General features: G+C 44.9%; 1 protein-coding gene across 8 annotated transcripts in view; it reads right to left on the bottom strand.

Annotated features, from left to right (window-relative positions):
• Positions 1-18,992, bottom strand: part of LOC108927934 (protein TANC1-like) — a 109,676-nt gene that overhangs the window by 51,252 nt on the left and 39,432 nt on the right. For 6 of the 8 annotated variants that reach the window (XM_018741597.2, XM_018741591.2, XM_018741592.2 and 3 more), the window contains 2 exons: positions 17,403-17,612; positions 8,635-8,739 (listed from right to left, as the gene is read on the bottom strand). In XM_018741597.2, coding sequence (XP_018597113.2) covers positions 8,635-8,739; positions 17,403-17,502 — 205 coding nt within the window. In that variant the 5' untranslated portion in view covers positions 17,503-17,612. The remainder of the gene's footprint in view (positions 1-8,634; positions 8,740-17,402; positions 17,613-18,992) is intronic. The other 2 variants (XM_018741595.2, XM_018741598.2) reach the window with 2 other exon arrangements.

The raw sequence follows: 18,992 nt of genomic DNA on the forward strand, positions 1-18,992 counted from the left end.
TCAAATACTCTGATTTATATACTGTTGCTTTCTCGGAAAAACTAAAGAAAGAGCCCATCACTATACTGAAAGGTTTACGCTGTAATACATTCATATTCTGTAACATACACAGCCAGATCCAACAGGTATGTTAAAGTTACATTATACAAAACTAAGATTAAATATATATATATATATGATACAGAAAATATATGCACTGTGTGTTAAAGAATGACACGCGTTGTATACACAATGGCAAACTGAGGGCACTGCTTTAAGTGCTCCAATGTACCTGGCTGGTTAGGCAGAGGTCAGCAAGGCTTATTAGCTGAAAGTTGCCTGAGATGAAAATAAAACTTTGTATCCAAAATATCACACGTTTATGCCAACCCTGCGACCAAAAACAAAGAAAAAAAAAAATCCTATTCCCGGAAATCAACAGAAACCAGTTTTCACACCTAGAAGCTAAGCAATGGGCATGTTTGCTGAAAATGTTCACCTGGGAGACAAATGTGCACTAAAAAGCTGGCATTTAAAATTCCACCCAACCCCCCCCCCCCCCCGCCGTAGTACATTCCAACACTGTGAAACTATGGAAAGAATCTGATTTCCCAAGATAGATCTACTGCAGCTCTGGACGGAAGGCGTTTGTTTTCTTGAACGATAACCTTGCTTTGATTAAAGTTCGAGCAACAACAGTACGGCTCTCTCCTTCGCTTCTCAGCGGAGCCCGACAGGTCCTGGATCGGACCTCGGGTGCTTCTGTAAACCGCACATCCAAATGTCTTCCGCGATCTGCTCCTGCGCTGCAGCTTTACTTGGCCTCCGTCTTGGGCTCACTGCCGGGCAGCAGCAGCTATTAGCGATCTTGAAACCACAAGCATCACGGCCCATGGAGGGCCACAAAGCTGATGCTCAAAAAACTACATGAAAACTTATCACGAAATCAGCCTTTTTTGTTCAAGGTCTGGTGTTCTGCATGAGGATAAAGGGGGCTCTTTAAGGGCCTGGTGTGATTAACTCCCTTAATACACAGCAGGTCAGTCCAGAGCTACTAAAAATAATGGAGAAATGTAAAAGAGCATACCTCTCAATCAATTTTGTGCTAACATAAAACTAAACTATTTATAAATGAAAAGACAAGCGCCGGGAGCGGGACAAATGTGGAGAGGCGACTTCAGACTCAAGCAGCAACACAAATTACATCAGTAACCAATTTTCTCCTATGTTTACACACAGTTAAAGCGGTTTGTTTAAATGCAACCATATCTGGTTCTGGTGTAATCTGCTAAGGTGGGAGAAGTGTCAATTTCAGGTGTGCAGCAACAGTGAGGGTAATGCGAGGTATTAAAACTGTGGATCAAACATGAAGTTTGGAATTAAGTGACGATTTATGCAAAGTATCAAAGTCAGATGGTGAGGAGAGTTATAGTGAGGTGAGACGTCAAGGTCGACGTGAGGAATGATGACTGAGGTTCAGAAAAAGCAAGAGAAGGGGAAGCTATGGAAGGTGAGGTACCAAGGGCTGGGGAGAGTGAAGTGAGGTATCTAGAGTTGAGCATGGAATAAAGAGTGAGGTATACAGAGCAACAGATGGTATGAAGTGCGAGATGAGTTTTGGCAGAGTAAATGCCCATTATTTCCAGGGATACAAATATTTTTTCTTCGCATCAACTTGGCCTCTATAGTGGGGTCTTGAAAAGCAGCCAGTGAGTAATAACACAAACAGTGACAACTCAAATCGCAGTGCTGGGTACAGAATGAAAAAAATGAGGTTATGCACTGCATGGAGACTGAGGTAGTCACCCTGAACCGCTGCTCTACAAAACAATCCACATCCAGGATCAGGGCCAACTGCAAAGCAACACATTTTCACACAGATGTAGATCCAAACATGTACTCCAAGAGCTCTTGCCTCGCTGCTGAAGACCACTTTGGCAGGTCTGAGATCAGCAGCGAAGCTGGCAGTATGGGGCGGTCACATTAAAGACACAAATACACCCCTGTAAGATGGAAAGTTTCTTCTGAAAAGTATCCTAAACAGATCTGTACCCAAGTAATTTACACCGTTTTCCTTTACGAGCAGAAACGGGAGCTGAAAAGTATAACAACTAGCTGCATGACAGCGTTACAAAAGCGCTTCTCACGGCACATAAAAAGGTTACAGCAGATTTTATACGATACACGTAACCAGCCAGTCAATGGCCAGTTATTCTGTCTGCATGTTAACAACATTAGTTTTAAGTTAAAAAGTAACATGTAAAAAGATATAGGTCAAAAGATTTATCACTTGCAAGCACAAAGATAATACTCCAAGTGACAGATGCCAACTTGGAAACCTGCACGCACAGTAACAACCCATGGGGACATAAAGACCAAGTATCTTTTCCAGATAAATCCAAAAAGGTGCATTGTCCTCACTTGACTTACATTTACATTTATTCATTTAGCAGATGCTTTTCTCCAAAGCGACGTACATCTCATACAAAATACAACTTGTGCATTACATTAGGAGAAAGAGACAAAGTTGCAGACATGTGATTCTTAAGTAAACAGTCTCTTTCCACTTTATGCACCGATGTTCATCGCACGGGTAGGTGCATAAAGCTCACAACAGACGATAGCCGACTTAGTGCTGTGTAGGGTTGGAGGGGGGCTCTTGAGCAACAGGCGCACAAAGAATGTTGATAACTCATTTGGCGGGGGGGCACTGTTCCTATGTGAACATCATTTTCCACACAGCCAGAACCCAACAGCTGTTTCAATGGCAACGTCAACACTTCCCAGCCTTAAAAATGCAGCGGGTGGCCTCATCATTACCACTGTAACATCACAATTGGCGTAACAGCTGCCAGTGCAGTAAGCAGGCCGCTCAAAGCACACTCCAGCCTATGAGACAGGAGGAGACAGGGTAATAACTGAGCAGGGGCTGGGCGTCGAGGAAGCAGGTCTGTCTCTTACAAAAAGGCAGTGAGCAATAAATATTTGGCCAGCAGCAAAAACAGCCCCGCTAATCTGTAGCTCCACGCCACTTCCATTCTTTTATATAGCTGGAGCAAAGGGACACACACATGCTGTCACTGCTAGGAAAAAGAAGAGACACTACCACAGGGGGCTTGAGGGTATACTGCAGAGCATCACATGGAGCTGTCACAGTTGTCAAAAACAAGACAGCTAAAGGCATTACAGGTGAGCGATGATAATGTGGAGGGTTCAGAAGGTTACAGGACCTTGTAGAGTAGCATAACAGGGACCCAAAAAATGAATACCACTCATGGAGTTGCACACATATACGTGGGACACACACACACACACACGAAATATGAGCCTTGCTTGTACACTGGGACAGACACATTACCTTGACCTAAGCCAACCTTGTTACATAAACCGGGTGGAGACTTGTCAAGTCACCAGTTAGCAACCGTAAAGGTTTATACAGCTCATGCACCTGTAACCTGAGTCTTGTTCTTCTAAGTTCCACGAAGAGGACTGCTGTTGTCCCCTTGAGAAAGGCGATCAATTTAAATTGCAACAGTAAATATGTTCTTCTGTATAAATGGGTCAGTTTATAAATGTTAACACAATGAGGGTTAGACATAGAGCAAAGTTAGTTAAGAAAATTAGGTCATTCGTTCATCGTGAATAAACAGAAGACTGCAGGATAAACTTGCACGAAATACATGTCCGGCAACAATTTTAGCTATAATTGTTTTTGTGACACATAACCAGACGCAATTAGAGTAGGGAGGCAGCGGAGGTTATTTAAATTAGAGCTAACCCCCAGGCATCTTTCAGCCTGACAGCCAAACAACCCAAGGTTATTAAACAGGAAGCCCGAGTCTTCAGGCAGGGCCGCAAAAACAAGACAGACACTATTAGCGGTGGACCCCCTCGCGTGTGCCATCAGAGTGCTCTTCACCACAGGGCTCCGCCGCAGCTTTCAGCATGCCCACGACTCCAGAGGGAGAGCACCACTTTCTTCCACTCAGAGAGAGCAAAATTCAATATCCAACAATAGCCTAAAGGAAAAGAGGACGAGGACAGCTTTCTTAATTTAAATAATCGAAGACGGGAGGCGAAACAAAAACAAGCTCCTCATTATTCTCCCGACTTTGCATTTTACGAGCTAAGTCTGCCCCTCACGGCGAGACAGGAAGGACGGGAAGCGGAGGGTATGGGACACCTTGGAGGAGTGCAGCCCCGCGGTGCTCACAGAGCTCCTTTGCTGCAGCGAGAACGACTGAGACGGTACTCGTTAACGGCCGTATTCTCCTCTCCGCTAAAGAGCTGAACTCCCTTAATAAACACGCGAAGGACGCGGCAATCGCCTGCTGCGCACCGTTACGGGTGGATGATGTCTCCAGCAGTCCAACACCGAGGAAAACCGCTTTCGTTCCGATCCCCTGGAGGTAACAAAGAGCGGACAGTGTGCAAAATCGAGCCAAACCACCGGGGTCTCCCTGGCAGCCGGGAGCAGGAGCACCACCACGCACACCACCGCCGACGTCCACTCGGCTTGTGTGTACGGGGGTCAAGCTTGACACAAGACCCCCAGGGACCAAGACACCTCATTAAACAGCAACTTGTGTTTAACAAGAGGACAATGACTTTCTGTGATAATTACACATTAATTACAGCTGTACATCTGGAACTGTCAGCCACTAAAAGGCCAAGCTAATTACCTGCACATTACAGGAATGCATAAACATCAGTAATATCGTACAGAAACAAACATGTAGGCTGAATTAAACGGTTGAAGTATGATGCTGGAACCATGCTATTAGTCATTAATATAAAACAAGTGCTATGGAATGTGAGTTCAAAATTTGTTTTATATTTCTGGTGTTGACATCTCGTTTGCTTCCGTTCATCACACACCGAATTTGAGAGCGAGAACCCTGCTGGTGAGATGTTCTCTCTGAGCTGTTACGATCTGGGTTTGGGGACCGTGCTGAGACACAGCAGAAGAGCCCTCGCGGAGGACAGAAGCTGGAACACAGACAAATATGAAAAACGTAAGGAATTTTTGTTACAGTGATACAATATGGGACAAAAGAGGTGACGTGGAAAAAAGATTAAGATGTTAATGGCCCAGACTTTGAACTGAAACTCATTCATCTTAGCTGTTTTCATTTTTAAAATAAATAAATAAATAAAAGAAAGAAATAAAAAATAAAAAACCCTTTCTTCTTGAAAACCAACATTTAAATTAACCTCAAAACAGAATAATTTCTTTTAGGGTAATGAATTCAAACAGAAGACCTAATTAAGGCTTTCGTGGAGTTTAAGCTGCACCGTTAAGGTCCTGTGTGTGATCGAATGGGATTCATAACTACGTACACTAGTCACCATGTGGATTACACTGGATATTAAATTTTTGATTACCCTCTTTGTGATGACAACTTTCAAAGGTTTTTTTTATTTTCAATATCACCTTTTAATGCACAAGCACTCATGCTGGGTGAATACCATTTGAAAGTAAAGCTCAGGTTCGAAGATTTATTCTGCTACTCAGCACAAAATTACTGTGTACAGAGCGTGACGGTTATAGATGCAACAAGCAGCTGTTAAACATATAGAGCTTACATATACATTGTGGGTCCTGTGCGTGCAAGTCCTCATCTCCCCCTTCCATCCACAGCAATCAAAGGTCACAAATAGAACCACTAGACGTGAAGATCACGGATGGAAGATAATTTCGTTAAAAGTCCAGAGCTATAGAGTAAAAGAACAATATTTAACCATTATGACAGCTGGCTCCCACCTCCACCCTCACCCCCTGTTTAGAATCAGGTATTTAGTTGCAGGATTCAAAACATTTGTGCCAGCCTGAACTTTGCCAACGTTAGCCTGTAAGATGACAGTTTAACGGGGTTGATGACCAGTTTTTTCTTTGTGGGGACTTTGCACCTCTCTCTCTCTAACACAGCAGCATGGATTTGTATTGGTTTATTATGACTTGCATCCCAAAGGTTGTGGGCACATGATTCAATTACATCAAGTAAATAATGACAAATCAAACAGTGTCACAGTAATATTCTTCCATGTACCTATATCACCAACTGATATCCGATAACTGGCATCACAGTTCACAGCATGGCAGGCAAAGCCAGAGGAAATGAAACGTAAGGGAAAGCTGCTCCTGTACACCTGGAGGACACAACCAAGGCAGTATAGGAGTGATCCCATTGATGGAGGCAACAGCTGAGATCACCGCAGCCCATTCATCACACCCATAAGAGGAATGAACCATGTGCGGAGGAAAGAACGATCCTTCCAGGGCAGCGAACGGGGGAACGCCTCCATCCCAAATACAACCTTTTTCAGTCATTTTTTGCTCTTAGAAATGAGAGATAAACAAGGGTTACACATTACCTCCCTGCCCACTACCTAAGCTCTCCTAAATCAGCAACTTTAGCAAAAATCCAGACATTTTATCCCTGTTATGATAAGAACAGATGCACTGCTCTTCAAAGCTGCTTGTGTAGGAACACTTCCCAACCAAGTTCAGGCATCTTCTCCTGTTTTTTTTTTTTTTTTAAAAAAAAAAAAAATAAATGGCAGACACTCCTCTTGGACCTCTCCTGGCATTCCTTCTCCAGCCAGAGAGCATTCCAGAATGTGATCGACCCCCACCCAGCTCACGTGACCAAGGGCCGACCTTTCAGCCAAGCTGCCACAAGAATGGCAGAAGGTACCGCTTCTCTTCTAAGAGACGGACCTCACTGCTGCCCCCGTTGCACACTTCTTCTCAGGCTTGCCGGTGTTGCTTACTACTAATTCAGCAGATGCTTTCCTCAAAGCAACGTACAATTTAGGGCATAAAAAATGCATTTCACAGCTGAGTTGTAGATATAGACAAATGATGATTGAAACACAGTTTGTCCCACACCACTTTTTGGTGGGTAGTGAGAAGTGACCAATATAATTGAGGGCAGAAACAATACAGACTGTGTGATGTCAGTTTATGGTGCTGTTAGAAGATCAGGGGAAAAGTAGGTCTGAAAGACATGTTTTGTGATCCTTCCTGAAAGCTGAAAAGGTTTCAGGTTGCTTCAGCAATCAAATGCTACTTCTATAAAGCTGTGTATGATATTCTCTGCTACCTAAAACCTTGGTTGTAATGGAGTTCAGATTTTACTTTCCCCTCTCATTTCTTGTACACTTGAGGTTTCTATGGTTAAAGAAGGAAATCTGGAAACCTGAGAGTTAAGGTTCACGTTCAGACGTGCATGGGTGCGCAAGAGTTTCCACACTGTACATTCTACATATTAGAGAGGTCTTGCAAACTGCTCGTAATTTATGCGGTTACTGAAATGCACCACAGCACTGCTCACGACATACGTCTCGAGCCTGAAAATAGCCATCCTATTGCAAGTGTGGTAAGGGAAGAGTGTGTGGTCTTCTACATGGTATTGCAGCAGGTCACACCATGCACATTTGCAGTATCTGATAAAAGGTACACAAAGAGCATCCCAAATTCTCAGAAACACTGGTATTATAATGTCTGGTCCCTCACACTAACAGCAGTGCAGATTGACCGAATCATGCGGGCTGCCTGCAATATAGATGGCCACAAGCATGCAGTTATTTTCATTTTTTGTTTGGAGCTGAAGCTCCATGAAAGAGCTTCTTTGAGAAGAAAACTCTCTGGAGCACAGCTTCCAGGTCTCCTTGCACTGTAGCCCAGAATGCACCTGACATTTTAGCGCCAAGCTAACAATCAGCTCGCATCACCCAGCGATATCTCCCTCTGGCCTCCAGGCACCGGACCGAGCGGTTGTAGTGTCCGAGCATTTGAGCCTCCACTCTAGGCACCACCCTGACTGGCATTACCTACAGCAACGTACTACAGAGCTCTTCTGATGGAGCTGAGTGCACCACTGTGAAGGGGCGCGCAGAGCATTTAACAGAGCAGCAAGCTCCGCCTCTGGGAATCACACACGGGCAGCCATGGGAACAGACCATCGTGCCACATGCAGCTGTTCTGTCATGTTAGTCTGCGGTACTCCAGCAGAGACCTGGCAGGCAGCCCATGTGTCAGTAAGCCCTAAAGTTTTTTTTTTTTTTTTTTAAATTCTGCCACTTCTCCCACCTGTTTCCAAAGTCTCATTCTTAGTAGATGAACCTTGAGAGACAACAGACCACATATTAAGAGTTCCTCAAAAGGAACATCTCATTTCCTCCTAGCTGAAACACACAAACAACAACAAAACGGTGCCAAAGTGACCAACGCATCCACCAGCTTTACAAAGACACGGATAGACCAAAAAAATGCACAGATCATAATCTAACTTCAGAAAATTGGAAACGGCACAGCCTGAGATAAGGGTGTGAAGTTTACAGCGCATACAGGCAGCCTGAGATATAAACAGACACACAAACACAGAAAGTAGCCCAAATGCCATGCTGAAACAAACCACACATAGACCTAAGCAGGGACCAAGCGCAGATGTCGAGAGACTGAGAAGACCGAGTGGTGCAGCAGGGCATCACAGTGGCGGTGCCAGCTGATTCCAGGGGATGAAGCAAGTGGCTTCGAGGGTTTTAAAGGCACCCCGTAGACTGCGACCTACTCCCTCAGCTTGGCTGTGGCACTCGGCGGCTGCTCCGGCGCCCGCACGGAGCGGCTCCGCGGGACGACAACGCACTCACCATTCTGCAAAGCCTCCGCGTGCTGGGCCGCCTTCCTCAGTGCGGAGACCACGGCGTCTCCGGGAACACGCGGGCTCTCCACATACTTGGGCTTTCTGATTGGACCTGCAGGCCGGGTGAGGGGCAGGAGAAGGAGAGCGAGTGAGAGGGACAGTGAGAGAGACAGAGGGAGAGCGAGGGGGGAGGGAGTGGGGGCGAGAAAAGGAGAGAGAGAGAGAGAGAGAAAAAATTCTTGCTGGATTAAGTTCTTCCAGATGGGATTCGAGAGCAGGAATTTGAATCTCCTGGCGGGCTGAGAGACAGACCCAGCTGCCGAAATCCATACAGAAGCTATTCACTCCGCTGTCTCCGGGAGGCTCCGTGCGCTACGGACACTGCCGCAGCGACACAGCTGCGCTCTGGGGAGACGCTCAAGGCGGCAGGAAACCACGTCAATTAGCCTCTTTGGGACATTTTGTTTTCTGCGTGTACACAAGCGTGACTGTGTGCGCACGTGTGTCGCAGGATGCGGCCTGTACTGCTCTGGCAGCGACTGCCTCCTGCACTCAAACCCGTGGCTCCGTCTCTTCCTCAGAGGACACAAAGCTGCAGGCTCAGGCCATCAGGCGGATGCTCTGTGCAAAGCGGTGACACACCCTTCTGGACAGGGGGTGCTACTGCCTAGCAACGGTGTGCTTACGCCTTTGCGTCTCGGTCGTTCCAAAGACTTGTGTCCTTTGACACTACAGACAAACAAGACCGGAGGTGAGGCACCACACAAACCTCAACTGGAGAGACTTCCAACACTTGAGAAACTATGTACAATACACCCCTCAGGATGTTTTGCCAGTCAACTTTTACTCCTCCTGTTTCAAATGAGCTCCTACTCCTGATGCACGCAGATTTTTCCATCCCATTCAATACCAACTTTAACACGATGTAGAACATCTCGAAAACCATGTGCACGTCTCCTCTCGGTGCGTTGTTCCTGAACCCGATTGCTTCGTATGCAACTGTAGCCCACGCGGGATAAGATGAAGATCGATCACTGTTCCCGAGATCCACACAGATGCAACAAGTGGCTCCGGTGCAACATGATGCTCTACTACAAATCCAAGACCGTGCTAGCACATCTCAGGAAGGGAGGGGTGTGTTTCAGCTGGAATATATCCCTAAGCTACCCCCTGCAGTTCCACCGTTACACCGCTGTAAAGTTCATGTATGATGAAGCGTAGCTACTGCTTGATTTATGCTGCCATCTATAGATCCTCCACTTGAAATGCAAAATACCTTCAGTTTAACCTCAGCTCACCCAAACAGATTTCTTAAATTCCTTACATGATTGCTCATCATTATGCCGAAGATCCCCTCAGTCTTTTTCTGCGTTATAAACATGGCTTCTGAGAAAATAAAAGCATAGATAAACAAAGGAATAACAGCAGCTCTGCCAGGTACAAGGACTTCCCAAACAAACCCTTTAGTTTCCAACACAAAGCCAGAGGTCAACCAGCAGGTATGTTATCACAGTGATGGAATGCGAGATGGTATTTTGTTTATAGAGCACCACCTGTATTCAGTTTTAAAGCCACACGGGATCAGTTCAGCACTAGTCTAACCCTTATGCAAACGGGCTCAATCAACAGGGGAAATATGCCTGGAAAGGTTGGTTCCTCAAGACTCCATTTACCTCCACAGTAGCAAACACCCCATGTTCTGAAATGGCTTTCATCTCGGAGCATGAGATCTCTTGGGTCTGGCCAAAACATTTAGCGAAGAGTCACGTTAGCCCAATTTAAGTGCTCCTTAAAAGAGTTTAAATTCATTTTCCTTTCATTTACAAATAATTTCCAGTATCACAAGGGTTTGATGCGCTAGCTGTTTTACTCAGACAAAGATGCCGGCTGAGGTGCTCTTTTTTCACACTTTTTAAAGGCCATGTTTGTATGTTGCTTTCACCCTTGATGGTTCACTAAATTTAAGTGCTGCATAATTAGCAAACAACACTTAAGGCAAAACATTGCACACTGAGACACAGTTTGTCCTGTGAAAACAGCCATCTGATGAAAGCCATTAGCACGGTTAACTCTGTACTTTGGACGAAGTGGGCCAGTCACGGGTTTTTTTTTTTTTTTTTTTAACATACAGGAAAAGGGCCCAACTTCAGTGACAGATGCACTGCAGCGAGGTGTGTGTATGCAATAATCTCTGCTTCAAAGTCCATACTCCCAGGAAAAGCCTGTCTGTCTGTCTGTCTGTGTCTGTGTGTGTGTGTGTGTGTGTGTGTGTGTGTGTGTGTAGCCGTCCCTCATCAGACCCCTGACAAGGACAAAAACACTCCTGGAAACACTCACTACCTGAAATGCAGGGGCCCAACCGCCTGGATATCAGATGACTACAGATGGGGCTCCAAAATTTATTTGATCAGATCTCAATGAATGGAGCGAAATGAACCCGAAAAACAAAAATGAACAAACAAGGACAGCAAAAATAAAACAAAACAAAGCTTGATTGAAGAGGCACCTTACTTTAGTGCTGTTAGTTCTCCAGCCAGCAATTCACCGCATTACTGTAGCGGTGAGCTCACGTCTCTGTTGGTGCAGAGCAGGTGACACAAAAACAGTTCCTGCGCAGTCCAGGACGAACGAGACGACAAGCCCGGACCCGTCACGGTACAGTGGCCTTTGGCCCGGTGGAAAGGCAGTCATTCTGAAAAGCTCACAGTGCTGTGGTGTAGGACTCGGGGGAGTGGGGTGAAATGAGGGGCCAGAAGGTGAAATCTTCACCACCACCTTGTCATCACAGATACATCAATACCTCTGCTAAAAATCAATAATTCATATACACAATGGGGTTGAAAAAACAGCAAAAAATTTAACATTCCATCACAAGGACCCTTTGACAGCTTTGCACTTTTGATTATTCTGTCACATAAAACATTCTCTGTGACAAGCTCCACAATAGGCTTCTTTCTCCTCCTGGAAATCACAACTTCGTAATTCATCTTTAGAAAAGAGCAGATCCCGCCGTTCTGCAGATCCCAGACACGGCGTACAGTACAAGCAACAAAATGGTCCAACTGTCACACTAAATGCTTCTCTACTGTAGATTTAACCCTTAGGGGGCCCTCAAATTGTGAACAAGACAATGCAGGGTTTGAATGGTAAGTTCTCTTTGTTCAATTCCCTACCCCAGACTTAGCACTTTATAAGACTTTACTGTGAGATGTTGGCACAATGCAGCGCAATAGCAAGTTGGGTTCAAGTCAAGGACACTGCCTGGTAATTTAAAAGTCATTTGAAGTCCTTGAAGTAGACCCTGTTATATTACCTTTGGCCAAGCCCTCTATAGTGAATTGATATAGTGTGATATGTATTAATTAATCTAATGGTTATCTGTTTGAGAAAAACAGTAAATGCTAAGTAATGAATTTATTAAAGTGATAAAATGTGCTATACCCATTGTACAGAGTAACATAACACTCGATCACTTTTCCATTTTGCCCTTTTTGACAAAGATGATGGTTACCACAATGTCACTCCTGAGAGAGAGGTTGAGTATCAGCTATCATTGCATACAAGTATAAACAAGTGTGATACAGTGCGGACTGACTCATAACACACTCCAGGATCTTACATCCCAGCATCTGTGTTATATGTCGTCTACAGTGCAATAACAGCACGTTTACCAAGTAACACACTACGATTATACAATGTTACATTACGTTTACATATACAAGTACATATGCTCATTTGTATATGCCATTTCTTATACTGTATCTCCCGTTCTCCTCCATGCCAGTCTGTCCCAGAGATGGGAAAACTACAAAAAGGACTTAATCCTTCGCGCATGTTTTATGGCCACATCTGGTATTTTATTTCCCCTGTTCTCCTGAGGTTAAGGAGCCCACTTTTACATACTCATAGCTACACACAGTAAACACAACAAAATTTCCAACATTGGTTGCAGCAAAACTTAGTTGCCTCTTGTCAATAATGTCAGGTACGGGCACATCAGCCAGAGTGCACGCATGGTTAAGGCAAACAATACACCCATAAGGCTAGAATGAAGGGCTCATATGTCCGGTGACTGGTTTTACACTTAAAACTCAAGCTAGATTTTACTGTAAGGCCAACAATGTCACCAGTGCTCTATCCAACAAGTCACAGCAGTACTAAAACCAGAGGAAAATTCTCTACACAAGTGGCAGAGGATTGTGTGGAAGAACACGTACAGCCGGCAACTGACGGGGAAAAAAAAATATGGAGCAACTGGCGCTGTGAAAAATTATAAGGGGGTAACTTAGTTGTTCTCACTAACCAGCCCGATGGCAGGCATTGGCACGGTGTCTTCTTCGGTGGTGGCAAGAATGAAGCCTTACAATATGAAAGTATTTAATATGGCTCAAACATTCAAATGAAGAACATACAGCAGATGCGGTGGTGTTTTCATTTCGCCCACTGGGGCACCTTCTTTTGAACTTGTCAAAGTCACCTTTGAAAAAAAGGACGGAGTAAAAATGCAGAGGGGTACCACACGGCCCACAAATGGACCTATTTAAAAGGCAATGCCATTGTGCTCTGCAGCGGCCATCTTCCACCTGGAAGTTGCCAGAGGTTTTGAAGCAAAGCAGGAAGTGAAAAAGGAATTTCCAGTCACCTTCAGTAGTTAAAACTTGAGGACACAAATAAGGGAAAAACTATAATCTGGCATGAAAGGCAAAAGTTTGGGTAGGTGAAGTGTACTCTATAGTACTGTCAATTTAAGTGGAAAAAAATATTTAAAAAAAAAAAAAACAATAATGTGACATTTAGATAGAAAACGTGATTCAACCTTCTCTGAAACATCAATATTACATTTTGTTCCAGAAGAGGTAGAACTTGGTGTGCTGTGCATTAGCTTAAATGTCATTCCATTCATATCCTCAACTGAACTGTACAGTAACGTAAAAACAGCACAGCTACAATAATACCGAGAGTACTTTACAAAAAGATATTAACCGAGCCGCAGCAGTTATATCAGGAAACCTATTTGCTGGCATTAATCTTGTGTGTGCATCACCAATCAATCAATCCAATATCCTACCCAGCCATTCTGAATGCTTTTGCTTGCTAGGCTGCAAAGCATTTCTATTCATATAGTTCCGCTGCTCTCTGGGAATCGACAGCCCATATAACTATGCTGTTGTCATTTCATTTTGTATCCCAGCACTGCAGTGATGGCCATATATGACATGGGGGGAAATGTATAAACAATGTAGCACCGGCATTGATTTAAGTATAGCATCTGCTCCAGCGTGCTGGAATTAGGTCTTGCCAAGTGTTATACATTTGGAATCACAACCAAGGCATACCTGAAATGAATCTCATGAAGCCACACCATCATACCGCAGGGAAAGTCACAGTACGAACCGCCCTGTCCTCTCTCTCTTGTACACTGTCCTGTGCAGTAACCTCGTGCTCTTCCGAGACAAGTGGGTGCGGATGAAGTGGGTATTTATGGTAGCATGTCAGCAGTGGGCCAGGCCTGCCCTTCATCCTTCCTGATAATGTCAGCTCTTGGCACCGGCATCATGCCGTTGCTCACAGGTGATTTCTTTGAAGGATGAGGGAATTCGGGCCATCTCTTCCTATGAAAGGACAGTCTGCAAAAAGAACTGAAATAACACTTCTGATATTTCTCTGACTTACATCCTGCCAAGCATTGCATGAAAAGAACTTCAGTCTTTCAAAAGTTCCTGGGCAGCACGGCCAACCCCGTTTCTTGACGCCTACAGTGTTTACGTGTAGCTCAGAGTTCTTAAGACCAAAATAATTACTGCAGTACTAGAGATCAAAACGTCCCAACCTCTTTACCTTAGGGTCCAGGAAGGAAAGCAATTTCAGCTGTCAGGGAGACATGAGATAAGATTGGTTCAGCAACTTCACATTTCAGACCAAGCTTCTAACAGTGACCTTCGGCCAGACCAGCATTGTGCAAATCAGTTGCACTTTCAGTAGGTTTTTATATATAATACACACACACACACACACACACACACACACACACACACAAAACTAGCTTCCAAGGGTAGGACAGCTACAGCAATGGCAATCTGAGATTATGGAAAATATACATTCAAGAAGTATGTGCCATCCACCAAGATGGGATGATCTACCCCAACTCTGGTAAAAAGTGTTGATCAACCATCAGTCAGAAATGAGAGAAATAAACTGAAACGCAGGGAACAATGACCTAAATGGGAATTCCTTTACTGAGCGCCAGTGTTCCAGATAAAAACGATAAGGTGGCTTGTATAGCTATGAATGTAAAATGAATTTACATTTTATGCTTCCCCACAGCACGACATAAACGTTAAATACAGAGACCAATCATGCATTGTATGACTCAGAGGACTTAACTTCTAAAAGTTTTGCCAAGGGCCTCATAAATCAAGGCCTGCAAGTACATAAACTGAAAAACATTCCCTCTTTCAAACTCATGTTTTCTACCAAAATGAAACAGGTTTAATCATGGGGGTTCGGCACAGCGGTTCTATTCTTAATTTGAAGACAAAAGATGTCAGCTGTGTCCGTGTTTCTAAGATATAACAGGTTTCCTCCCAGATGCCTACACTGCCACCTTGAGAAAGATCCTTAAAGTTGACTAATGTGTGGCAAGTGAGATACCCAGGACCTTACATCTCCCCAAGGCACACAAAAGTCACCCAAGACCCCTTAGCCAGTTCCTTCTCTATGAACTGCAAACATCCCGCCTGCAAGTCGAGAGCCCCCATGAAGCACGACTGAACCTCTTTGCCACAAAACTTCTTCTCTCACTGATTAAAGGGCCAACGGACGGCAGAGCTCATGTGCTGCACCTGCAAATTGCTTTTAATTGGCTCCGCATTTCTGGTGTGATCCACGAAAGGATGCCTGTTAAAGCACAGACCGACCACAGCGGCTACGAAGCGAAAGAGTCTCCAGATTAGAAGAGGGTAGAGAGATATAAGCAACATGAGCAGCTGTAACCCAGGGAGGGCAAGTGGATATTTGCAAAGGGCCACGAGAGGCACCTGTACAAGCATCCTTACACATTACGGCAGAATGGAGTACCGCCACTCCGTCCCTTTGTTCAGATGAAGCACTCAAACAGATGGTAAAACAACACACTTCAGAAGTGTCACTGATCTGCTGAATTGTCTCTATTCTCCTAGTATTTGAGCAGCTCACCCCTGCACAGTACGTGTTAACGGGTGGTTTCGTTAAAGGGTCACGTGCCATGTCTTTGCTCCCGTTTAGCTGTTTAACAGCTGTGATGGACAAAATCCAGGGCCTGGAATTGGCACGAGCCCTCACGCCTGCACAAAAATGGGATAATCAACTTCATTCACCTCACAAACTGCATTTGCCTTTCACTTCGAAGGTTGGAGGCTCCTCAAGTTAGTCAATGTGCTTTCCATTGGAAGTTGCTTCAGTGATGTCAGAAACAGTGACTGAAGCCAAAAGATGGAAAAGAAATTCTGGTTTCATAAACTGGTATCGGTAATGTTTCTTCCAGAACCCCCGGTATTTCATAAAATTTTGGAGGGGGCACTTTAAATAAATAAAAAAAGAAAGTTCATTTTAGTAGTGCAAACTTACTGACAATTTTGGGCTTAATTGCTACAATGAGTTGGCTGGAAAAAAAAACAAGACCACAAAATGTCCTGCGAAAACAAAAATGGAAGGCACTCTTGTGGAGTTTAAGCTCCATCAAATGAGATACAAAATTAACTACAAAAATCAAGTTAACTGGACTGCTAGGATACATAGGTTTATGAACAACTGAATGTCCCACCTCTTTCTGGTTCAGGTCAATAAAAATGTGAATGTTAAAAAAAAAAAAAAAGTTGGTTTGTTCCATAACAACAGAAGAGAGACAAAGTGTAAATCTTCTTTGACAGTTCTATTTAAGAAACATCAGTATGGCTACAATAAAATGTCTGGATGCTTTAAAGAGCAGACGCAAAGATGTGATATCACTCTGCCTAACCACAGAAGTGACCATTTGGTTCCTGTTAAAAATTCATTCCGCAGAACCCTCTTTGGAAAGCAGACAAGAAGATCGATAGAAGTCCAGACACAACTTCCCTGCGCTTTGAAGATCGCACAGCTGTTGTCAGCCGTGCTCCTGTTGCTTCTAACAAGGCGGGGGGGACTGAGCCAGATGCTATTCATATACACGCCTCTTGCTGAAGAGGTGGTGTGGGTCTGATGTGTAAACAAGGCAGGTTGGCGGTACTAACCCTGTTCCCCAAATACCGAGCGAGACCGCGAAACAGACAAACCGTTCCTCTAGCGACAGCCCCACCCACGGTCTCACATACGACTGAGCTGGAGATATAAAATGAAGCACTGCTGAAAACTATGCTTAACAACAAAAAAGCCCTTTGTGCTATTCTCACAACCCCCCCAGATGCTCTCCACTTCACAACAGCGTTCACGATATACAGGCCCTTATAAAAAAAAATTTAAAAAAAAAAAAAAGCTGCACTAAGCTGACCAAACATTCCATGGCCAAAGGAAAGTGTGTTTTTGGGCCTAGACCTATCTTTACACCTGCTCTGTTGCTATGCTGGAACCCGCACATCACGACGGGAGACATTAAGGTTCTTTAATCTCAGTCTGAAGGGACGCTCAGATATGGAGCCGGTGAGAGATTAATGAAGGACGGCAGCACACCTGGCATGCCACATGTGCCCGCCTGCGAAGGGTCCCGCTCTCGAGTCATTTAAGGGGAGCTAACAGTTATAGGGGTGGGGGGTGGGGTACCTGGTGACCTCTTGCAGGAACGTGACGGTGACATGTAGGACTGGCGGGGCAGCAGGGGTGAAGATGGCAGCGACATGGACACACCCTTGCCAAAGTTCATGCGGAAGACATCCTCGGGGGTGTAGAGGTGGGTGCCCCCCAACTCCAGAAGTGGCTCTGGACCACCACTCAGGCAGCTGCGTTGGGCACTGTGGGTGTAAAACTCACCAGCTGTGGGAATGAGAGACAGGGCATTACCTGTTTATGCCAATATCATGTCATTCACACATACATATATTATTATATACGTTTACATTTAGCGATTTATTAGATGACTTTTAATGACTCAACTAGTATTTACCTGATGATTTACAATTTTGGACACACTGTAACAAACTATGTAGTTATTCATCCATTTATACAGGAAAGCAATGTAATAAACACACACGATGGCAGCTCAAAGGAACCAATTCACCGAAAACCTATCTTTGAAAGATGTGAAGAAACCAGGGCACCTGGAAGAATCCAACATGAATATTCAAGCCCAGACTAAGCCAGACTCAAACCCACATCCTAAAAGCTGTCAGACACCAGCTTTTATATATGTCACCATGTGCTTTTATATATACGCACACACAAAAACCAAACTTCCTTGGGTATCAGGCGCCAGCAGACATTTTGACCTTCCCAACATCTAATCTCTTTGAATTCACCGGAGTAGAAAAACAGCTCCGACGTTAGCGCTGCAAGAGCTTTAGCCGGCACCTCGCAACACGAGCCTCACAGCGGAGCGGCAGCCCGACGGACATGTCCAGACAGGTTTAAGGAGCTAAAAATAACACCACCTTAAGCAGCCCAAAAAAGAGGGTCGGCTGGAGGCCGGCGGGTGGGAGCGATGCGCCCCTTGGCTCGTGACGCTAGCTGTCATTCGACTCGCTCCCGATTCAAAGATGAGCTCGCAGCGTGACTAAACCCCAGAACGGCCGCACGCAAAAATGGAGACGAGGCAGAGCGAATGACAAGCGCGGTCATTCCAACGGACCTGCGCCAAGAGAGTCAGTCGCTGTTGAAAGCTAAAGCTCACAGCTCCACCCCTTGACCGCCTTATCATCGTATACGAGGTAAAAAGTCGGGAAGCGTTCAACATAAAGAGAAGCATTTTCAGGTCAACGCACAGGACATCTGGGCATCTGGCACCTCACAGCCCTTTGCCTTCACAATACGAAAGCAAAATGTGAAAAACGGTTGAAGACATGTGAATTCCTTCGATGTGAGAGCGTACGAGAACTCCGCCACGAGCGGTCCCAAGCCCGGCTGAGAAAGGAGGAGCGTTGGGCGTCGGGGTCGCTACCGCACACCGTAAAAACCTTGCCAGCTACAGAAATGCCAACAAGGAAACTTCATGAGATCTCAGCTCTTAGGGACCCCTGGAGAAGCCTTGTTGGCGGTCTATGACCCCGGAGGGATGGAAGGCATAAGAGGAGCACCATACGAGGGCAGACGCTATGAAGTTATGCGCTGTTATTTAGAGGAACACAACACTTGTATTGGGAACATCTGAAATCTGCGTGTTCCTGACACAAAAGCACCCTGCCGAAAAGTTACAAGTGC

This window comes from Scleropages formosus, chromosome 12, assembly GCF_900964775.1.
Source record: "Scleropages formosus chromosome 12, fSclFor1.1, whole genome shotgun sequence".
NCBI lineage: Eukaryota > Metazoa > Chordata > Actinopteri > Osteoglossiformes > Osteoglossidae > Scleropages > Scleropages formosus.